The 9,889-nt window shown below is 35.2% G+C and overlaps 2 protein-coding genes across 2 annotated transcripts; one reads left to right on the forward strand and one right to left on the reverse strand.

Annotated features, from left to right (window-relative positions):
* Positions 1-2,099: 2,099 nt before the first annotated feature.
* On the reverse strand, positions 2,100-7,306 carry LOC18011219 (long chain acyl-CoA synthetase 2). The gene is made up of 19 exons (XM_006393195.2): positions 7,040-7,306; positions 6,774-6,837; positions 6,536-6,625; positions 6,363-6,419; positions 6,225-6,273; positions 5,993-6,069; positions 5,838-5,877; positions 5,628-5,722; positions 5,324-5,491; positions 4,765-4,875; positions 4,590-4,677; positions 4,436-4,502; positions 4,273-4,348; positions 3,967-4,084; positions 3,587-3,835; positions 3,100-3,239; positions 2,773-2,961; positions 2,556-2,675; positions 2,100-2,305 (listed from the first exon to the last, which is right to left on the reverse strand). The coding sequence occupies exons 1-19, from the start codon at positions 7,192-7,194 to the stop codon at positions 2,258-2,260; spliced, it is 2,001 nt and encodes a 666-aa protein (XP_006393257.1). The 5' UTR covers positions 7,195-7,306; the 3' UTR covers positions 2,100-2,257.
* Positions 7,307-8,748: 1,442 nt separating this feature from the next.
* On the forward strand, positions 8,749-9,491 carry LOC18011220. Its single transcript, XM_006393196.1, has 3 exons — positions 8,749-8,763; positions 8,863-8,947; positions 9,055-9,491. The coding sequence occupies exons 1-3, from the start codon at positions 8,749-8,751 to the stop codon at positions 9,489-9,491; spliced, it is 537 nt and encodes a 178-aa protein (XP_006393258.1).
* The last annotated feature ends 398 nt before the right edge of the window (positions 9,492-9,889 follow it).

Genomic DNA, 9,889 nt, shown 5'->3' on the forward strand with positions numbered 1-9,889 from the left:
TTGTCAAGCTGCACGGTATTCCCAAGTCCATCGTGAGTGACCGTGATCCGGTGTTTGTGAGCTCTTTTTGGAGGGAGCTATGACGTTTATCGGGTACAAAGTTGCGCATGTCGTCAGCCTATCATCCTCAAACGGATGGGCAAACGGAGGTCGTCAATCGCTGCATTGAACAGTTTCTGCGTTGTTTCGTGCATAACAGGCCTAAAGCAATGGAGTTTCATGCTTCCGTGGGCTGAATATTGGTACAATACAACGTATCATTCATCTATCGGAATGACACCTTTTAAAGCTATGTACGGACGTGATCCACCGTCTCTGGCTGGTTACGAGTCGGGCGATACAAACATCCAAGAGTTAGATGAGCAGTTGTTGGAACGTGATGTGATTCTCAAGGAGTTGAAGACCCACTTGGAAGCTGCAAACAACCGAATGAAGCAACAGGCTGACTCCAAGAGAAGAGATGTCTGTTTTGACGTAGGAGATTGGGTTTTCCTTAAGCTACAGCCATATCGACAACATACCATATTTCGCAGGACCTCCCAGAAGTTATCTACGAGATATTTGGCCCTTTTCAAATTGCAGAACGCATCGGACCTGTAGCTTATCGGTTGAAGCTACCGGAAGGTACACGAGTCTACTCTGTTTTTCATGTCTCTCTTTTAAAAAAACGAGTGGGCTCCGACGAACCAATGGCGGGTTCGTTGCCTCCTCTGCGTGCTAATGGACTGTTACGTTTGGTTCCGGAACGGATTCTTGAGCGTCGGGAGGTTATCCAGGGTGGCGCCAAGACACAGGAGGGTCTGGTTCTTTGGGAAGGCTTGCAGCGAGCTGATGCCACTTGGGAGAATCTCCGGAAATTGCAGGAAAGCTTTCCACGGCTTAATCTTGAGGACAAGATTCATCTTGACGGGGAGGGTAATGATGGAGTCGTAACTGTGACTGAACCGGAAAGACATATCTCTAATCGGACCCGTGTACCGAACCAGAGATATCTGGGATAAGGAGAGTTTGTTGGGATTTCTTTTATTTGTTTCAATTTGCTTCTGTTGAAATAAGAGACTTCAGTCTCGGGATTTCTTTTATGGTTTTGATTCTGTTCGATAAGGAGATCTAGTTTCCCTTATCACGTTGTTGTTTTTTTCTTTATATAAATCAATGAAAAGGCCAAAAAAAAGAGGCAATCTTAATTGCCCAAACAAAGTGTTCTTGTGTTCTGAGTTTGAGCTCTAAATCTGGGACCAACATATAATACCCTAAAAATACAAATTTAAAATTACATACTACTGTTAGAACTTAGACCAGGTCCATTAGAGGGTCTTCCTCAATTTTGGGCACAAAATCATATGCATTTTGGGTTTAAAAAAAAGAAAAAAAGCCCAACTCGGAAGGGGCGGTTCATCCCGACGATCCTGAAGACTCCGCATGCGAACCACATGGCATCTGTCGATTGGCTGTGGAAAACGTGTCATTTTGGGGGAAAAAAAAACCGCAGAAAGAAAACATTTTCTCTTTTCCCGATTTTATTCTTCTCTCGTTCGTGTTCTTTGGCGATTCAGGGCGATTCCGTCGTCACCACCTTTTCCGTCGATTATTCCCGGTGGAGGTGCAATCCGAACATCGATCTTCCGTCCCCATAATCCTGATAAGCTTCGGTTCCTTGTATTTTTATTTGTTAATTTCGATTTCGTGATTCTAGGGTTTGCGATTTTTGGGAGAAAAAAAAATCGCAAAATGGAGTTCACTACTAGAACTCTATTTTCATCCGAGTTATTCCCAAATTACCAAACCAAAAAATATTGTTTTTAAATGCTGATGAACCCCTCTATAGGGTTTACTACTGGACTTGCTCTTAGAACCGACGTTAAACTAATGTTTTAGAAGCTACAACATATTATTAATTAACGTCATAAATTTTCGAAAATTGATTGTGGTGGAGTAATTGACTCTATCTCTAATGACGGTAAGTTGTTGCGAACTTGCGAAAAGTTCTACCTAATGCTAATTGTAAAATGTTTTTGTTACTATAAAGTATAAACCAATAAAATGATTCAAATTTATTGGAGAATAAAAAGTGAAATCGAAGACTAAGCAAAATTCAATTAAGAAAAAATTTCTTTTAATAATATATAGCTTCCAAACTATTTATGTATTTAGTATAACAAATATCATATCAATATATATGATGAAAGGATCCGAATACAATCTTGACATATCATACATCTAAAAAAGCATCAGTAAGTGGATAGCCGGATCGGTTCTATGCTCTGGACACCTTTGCTTCTGTGTAAAGTTGATCAATTATGCTCTGAAATAAACAAAATTTAGCTTTGTTATCTTAACTGAGTTTAAAAAAGTAATATGCACGAGTAAGTACATTTCCAGGACCATTAGTACATTGGCATTAATCCAAAATATGCACTTAAGATCGTTTGTTTGTTTGCGTTTACGTATACCTTTCCATGTTTCCAGTTACATCATAGAAACGCAAACGTAAACACAAAACAAACAATCGGACCTCTATAACGAAAGATAAAAGCGAGTAGAGAAAGGATTACCTTGTAATGTTGGAGGAGCTGTGGCCTTTTTAACTTGAAAGTTGGAGTTATAAGATCTCTTCCAATATCAAAAAGGTTTGGTTCCAAGTGAACCGCCTTTAACATTTCAAATCCTTTAAGCTACAAGTACAAAAGAAAGTTCTTTCGCTTAACAATTAACAAAATCATCATTTCAGTTTTTTTTTTTTTTCAAACGTGGAAAAACAAGTGTACGTACTTGGTATTGCTTTGCGGTAGAGTTAAGCTCGTCCAAGAAGTATTTTTTGGCTTTGAGATTTTGACATAGAGATTCGAAATCATTGACAGATGGTTGGTTATTGAGTTTAGCCCAATCTTCAATAGCCTTTCTCTCAGGTACAACTACTCCTACCAAAAACGACTCGAAGCTGTTTCCATAGATCCATATCTAGCAAATTATCGGTAGACACTATTATCGGTTAACAATTTTTATAATTTTTTCTGCTTCTATTTGACAACAACAATGACTACAGATATAGTATTGAATTAAATGTCATTTTAAGATATTTTTTTGATAAATACATACCTGAGCAATGAGGGGACATCTTGAGTAAATGTTCTCGAGGTTTTCAACAGCAACATATTCACCTTGAGACAACTTGAAGATGTTCTTTTTCCTATCTATAATCTTCATCGATCCATCTTCTTGCCATTCCCCAATATCTCCTACACACATTGATAAAGTAAAATTATAACGTTATATTCCTTAAAAGTTTATCTTGTAAAGCTGAAATGAAGACTAATTTCTGGAGCCTACATTCGTTGTATAAATTTCAATCTTCAACCGAGACGGCCACAATCACTAAGTTACTATTACTTGATTACAATTAAGGGTTAACGTCTAGTAGTGAATATCCTATTTATATATATGACCTGGACTGTTTGGTATAGATCGATTCACTCAGATTTCGTACCCACCCACAAATAGTTGGATATCCGTTAAAATATGAATATTCAACTCGTTAATTAAGATCAACAAAATTTTGTAACTTACAAGGCAAGATTAACAATACCTGTGTGGAACCATCCATCGATCACGACTTGATCAGTTAGATCTTGTCTTTTGTGGTAACCAGAAAACATTGAATTTCCTCTAAGACAAATCTCTCCTCTAGCCATTTCGCCGGAAAAAGCGTCGTAACCCATTTCCGGTACCGAAACAAGCCTTGCCTCCACCGTAGGCATTGGCACACCAACTGTCCCAACCATTGAAAATACTCCGGCTAAGGTCGTGAAGCTCCCTCCACAGCTTTCAGTCAATCCTGTCACATTTTAAGTAATTAGAATCGGTTTAGCCCAAACTAATTACAGTATTACATTTTTTGGGTCAATACTAATTGTCTAATTAAGACATTAAGTATATATACTAAAATATCGGTTTGTGTAGACTTACCATAACCTTGAGAGAGATTCGAGGCAGGGATGATTCTCAAGAACTCCTCTACATGACGAGGTAAAGGCGCTGCACCTGATAACAACATATGAGCTCTTCCTCCTAATGCTTCTTTTATCTGTCACAATTCATGAATTAAGTATATATATATTTTTTGATCCAACATATACTTTAGTTATAAATAATCGTTTGAAATAAATATACATATAAACTGTAATACTAAACTCAATACATCTTTTAAAAGCTTCTTGTCCGTGCATGGCACATATCATTATCTAGAATATATATGTATATCACACTGATCACCTTATCGAATATAAGTCTGTCTAGACGAGGTGAAGCTTCTTCTTGAGACAATCCTTTTCTCATATTCCCCAATTTGCTGTACTCACAAGATGATGAATAAAGACTCAGATATTCCGAAATAGGGGTGTTCTAATTTTGAGAAAGAAAGAAAGTAAAAACTCACTAGTTATAAGCGAAATCGAAGAGTTTCTTGCGTATCAAGCCACCAGCTGAGATTTTTTGCATTACACCTAAACCCACGAAATAAAATAAATTTTTAAAAACAACCAAGAAAAACAAGAGAACCCTCAATTTTTCGACTTGATCAAACGTATTACCAGCATAGATTTTGTCGTACACTCGTGGAACACCGCAAAACACAGTTGGTTTGAGTGCATGAACATCATCCATCAAGTATCGAATGTCCTGAAAACAAATATAAGAGATCGTATATTGTGAGCTAGAAAGGATAAAATAAAGGGGTTTAAACAATAAAAGAAAAAATTTGCTTACGCCACGCCAGTATCCAACAGAGGAGCCTCTGGAGAAAAAATAAATCTCCATGACTTGATCATAGCAATGTGCTAATGGTAAGTACGAGAAAAAAACATCGGTTGTGTCGCACTACAAAATTCAAAAGAAAGAAAAACCAGAAAATAATTGTCAATCACTTAATCATTATGGATCGGCTCAATTTGAAACCTCCAAAACTTTGATCCACAAATGGCTCTGTAAACGACCACTGACACTAACAACAAACTCATGTTTGTTTTGTATCTATAGTTGGTTCAGCAACAAATTTCAGGGACCAAATCTTGTTTATTTTGGAATCGAGGGGTTCAACAATACACTTCATCGACAAATCATTACTCGGAGATTTATAACACCAAAATATTTTCGGCGTATGGAAATTTAGTTGTTAGTCTTTGAAATTTTCGTCGAAGTGTATTGTTGAACCAACGATCGTTGTTGATCGCTAATTAATGATTGTATAACAATTAATGAAGCGTATTATTCGTCATCGCTAGTGACATGACAAATCTAGAATATATAACTGAAAAAAAGAAATTACCGATCGATCGGTGACTTGGAGCATTTTATCAATGGATAAAACTTCGACCATAATCGCTGCGTTATTTAATATTACACCTTTGGGCTCTCCCGTCGTCCCGCTTGTGTACATTATTGTGCAGATATCAGTTTTTTGCTTGCGTGGAAGTTTTGTCTCATCCGAGTTTCCCTGAAAAAATTATAATCAGATATTACTAATTAATTAAGACCCACAAATTAAATCTTGAAGTAAAACAAACCCCAAAAATTCAAATATTTGCAAATTATAGAAGTTTTCATTTTGGATATAATTAAAACACACTAACCATTAGTAAGAACTCATGCCATGAAAATAACGAAACACATTGACTCTCAGCTTCTTCCTTTTGTGTACTCGAGACTTCCCCGAAGCTCACAATAGCTGACACAAAAAAAAAAAAAATCAAACCAAATATAAAATCATCAGTTGGAATAACATATTAAGTGTTAAAATTTCATCGAATCATTGACTTTTTTTTAAAAAATGTGTAACATACTCTTCAAATTCGAAGAACATCCCTTGTGGCATGCTAAGATCTGCACAAAAGCTTTCCAGCACAAATCAGTAAAAACTAACATTTCTTGTGTGACAAGAAACGTAAAATGGAATTTATAGTATGAATGATTAATTCAATCGGAAAAATGGACTTACGGATGAAACTGTCTTTTCTTGAACGAATACTAGCGAAACCTCAGCATGGTTGATGATGAACTCTACAGCATTTACGCCTGTGTCATCCATATTAAATCTCGGATTAGGTTTTTTCAGATCATGACCATTACTTATTAATTAAGACATTTAAAGATAAATTCTTGTAATAATACTGATCTGTCCAATATATATATATATATATATATATATATATATATCTACGTAAAATTACCTAAGGTATCGTATAGAGGAACGTAAGTTATCCCTTGGCTCATGCAGGCCTGCAAAATAAACCTTTTAGAGGAACACTATAAAAATAAAACCCAAAACTTTCTACTTCTGAAATTTAAGCCAAAAGTTTTCGTTTTACCTCCATCGCGATAATCCATTCTGGACAATTAGATCCATATATTCCACAACAATTTCCCTAATCCACCAAAAAAAAAAAAAATTCAAGCAAATACCTTTTTTTTCCTTTGACTTTCACTTCGATTAATTATATAATTGATTGATTCGATCAGATTAAACATTATAGGATTGTACCGGATCAACGCCTCGGCTTCTGATTGCTGATCCAATCCGAAGTGCAGCATCGTGAGCTTCTTTATATGTGATCCACGTGTATGGACCGACCTATATATACACACATTAATCAAAAGTCTCATATAAATTAAAATGATACCAAAAATATGAAATTGTTGACAAAAAAAAAATTCAAAATAAAATTAGGTACTGGTCTATAGATAAAAATAAAGTAAAGTTAATGACTACATTATTGTACCTTTGAATCCGTTGTTAAGCGTCGGCCTAACATTTGCTCGTTCGGATATTTCTTCACAGCCTCACTGGAATAAACAGATTCACGAGAGAGATAATTAAGACAAGTCTGTATAACAAACAAAAAAACATATCTTATACAAAAGTTTTGTATTACTTAGCACAAATTAATCCGCATTTTGTATTACTTAGCACAAATTAATTTGCATTGGACCAACTAATTAATTATTATTATAAAATAGTAATTGTTAAGGGTCTCAAGATCCAGACCTAAATAACTGCCAAGGAGAATCAAGATCAGTAGGAAGATCGAGGAGGCCATCTTTAGCGTAATTACATCGATAAACTGGACCGGCCGATGGGTGCTCCGCCGTGGCTGGCCGTCCTTCTTCCACCACCACCACATGATCCGCCGTTGCAGCCATTTGTGTGAAGAAATTTAATGACGAATATAACCTTTTAATGAAGAAGAAACTAGGATGGAGGATGAGGAAGATGAGGAGTGTGAGTGTTTGTATTTGGAGATTGGATAATAAATAAATGATTTGAGGTTAATAAAAGTCTTTGTATATCGGTGGTGAAGTTTGGAGATTGTAGTTATGAGTTAGAGGAAGTGGTTGAGCAATAACTTCTTGAGTCTCACAATTGGTGTATTTCTGACCGATTTTTAATTGCGCCTTTATTGGGAGCCTATCTTTTTGTTTTGTTTTTTGTTAGCTATCTCTCTATAGTTTAATATTTTAATACTATATGTGTATATATATATATATATATTTTGGGGGACTCATGTTTGTATATCTATGTGTTATATATGCAAGTAGATTTGGTGGGTGTGAATGATCCTAAAGAGTGAAGAGTAATTACAACAAACGTAGACTATATAAATCATAAATGCATGTAATTTGTTTGAAATCGTATATAACAAATAACATATTTTTATAATTAAATATTCATAGTTTGATGTTATTCGTCTTTTCTTTTTTGTAGCCTTAGACTTCACTAGTTCCCAATCACTGTCGTAATCAGGATCTATATATTATAGGCTATACAAATGTGGCATGATTTAACCCAAAAAAAAGTGTGGCATGCATGCTTGACATTTTCGACCTCCAATTAATCATGGCCTTTATCAGTAAAATATAAGTTGTGAATTATTATTACAGTTTACACACTAAATCGTGCAAATTTTTTTCTCTAAAAAACAATATTTCTTATTTATCATTTTGCCGCTCAAGTGAATTTTACACATACTTATCAAATTAACCGAATAAGAATTAAACATTGGGAAGAATGAAACAGTCTAGCCATTAACTAAAATCTACTGTGTCATTTACATCAGATCGCTATTTAAATGAAACAACAAAAAAGGTGCCATCTTTTACACTTAATGTATCGCATATCTACTAAGTTAGATTTTGCTAATTTATTTCAAACCAAATTACGTACATCACGTATCCCTTAATAGCCTTTAAAAATTGTGTCAATTCTACATATTTTATCTTTAATGAATTAAAATGGAGGAGCGAGAGAAGGTCAGCGTCTGAGTCTCTGACTTGCTTAGGTCAAGTCCATTAAACCTTCTTCTTTTTTATTCTCTCACAATACTTGGGAAATTGATAAAAATTAACTAAAAGGAAAATTTTACATTTTTAGGACTATATATGCCTCAATAATAGCAATGGAATTATATCCCTTTTTCTGGACGTCGGTATTCTAACCAAAAAAAGAAAAGTAAATTGTACATTATTCAGTTGAACAACACAAAAATTGTAAATTATTCAATTCTTTTTTTCCTTTTCAATCTCTTTTATTTTTGTTAAATAAATTCCATATATAAAGCATAGTAATTCATAAAAGAATTACATATTTTTTGTTCTTGGTAGTTTTTTTTCCAACGAAAGCTCTTTCTGTCTCGCTCTTTTCAAAACCCGAAGATTGACATGGGGTTCTTTCAAAAAAAAGAAAAAAAAAAGATTGAGATGGGCAAGGAGAAGGTAAATGCTCTCTTCTCTCTTCTTCTAATTTTTTTTTTTTGGGGTTGATTTTAATTTCAAGGTTAACTTCTCTCTTTCAAACCAATCAAACTAAAACAGGTAACTTGGATGAAAGTAACGACGGAACCTCTTGATAAGAGTAAGAATTGCTCAAAAGTCAAGAAGGCTCTTTGTTGCTTGCCTCGTAAGCTATCTCTCTCTTTTTCTTCTGTTCTTGAATTGAATATTGAGATTGAAATTCGAACTTTAATGATTTGTGTATGTGTGTTTCTTTTGATTTGCTCTGTAAAGAAATAAAAGACCAAATGTTCGACGACAAGTCCAACACAGTCACGATCAAAGTGGTTTGCTGCAGTCCCGAAAAAGTCATGGAGGAACTCTGCAAGAAAGGAGGTGGAGCTATAAAACTTATCCAGACCATTGACCCGCCTAAACCTGCGGCTGAAAAGCCCAAAGGAACTGAAAAGCCCAAAGAAGCTGAAAAGCCCAAAGAAGCAAAGCCCAAAGAAGCAGAGAAGTCCACACCAGCACCAGCCGGTCCGAGTTCTCAAACGATGATGTATGGGTTTAATCCGCCGATGAGGGTGGCTGAGCCGGTAATGTATAATGGGTCTTACAACGGTTGGGCCTATCATAATGGGTATCCCGAAAGGCCCGTTTACGATAGCTACGGTGGGCCACCACCACCGCCGTACTACGGTGAAGATGGATCCTGCTCTATTATGTGAAGTCGTGATAGTACACTAATTAATATCTCCCAAATTTATCTTAATCTCCTTATAATGCCCCCTAATTTAGTTAGAAGAAAATCAAAATTAGATTTTTCTTAGCTTCAGAGTATTATTATTTAAAAGCGCACTTGAATTTTACAGTTTAGCTATACGTAATACTTTATGCAAATTGCAAAAGTAGGAAACTTTATACAATTATTGGCTCTTCTTTGGTTGTTGGTAAGAGTTACTAAATAGAGAATTTTGAGCTTTATATAAAATCTTTTGTTTCATTATTCACAATCTCACATGTATTGTAGTTGCTCTCGTCTAGCATATGTAGAATCATATACAATTATTAACATTGCATCTCTAACTATATATACACATCCAACTGTTAAAAGTTGACGATTTAA

Source organism: Eutrema salsugineum, unplaced genomic scaffold (assembly GCF_000478725.1).
Source record: "Eutrema salsugineum unplaced genomic scaffold, Eutsalg1_0 scaffold_7, whole genome shotgun sequence".
Taxonomy (NCBI): Eukaryota; Viridiplantae; Streptophyta; class Magnoliopsida; order Brassicales; family Brassicaceae; genus Eutrema; species Eutrema salsugineum.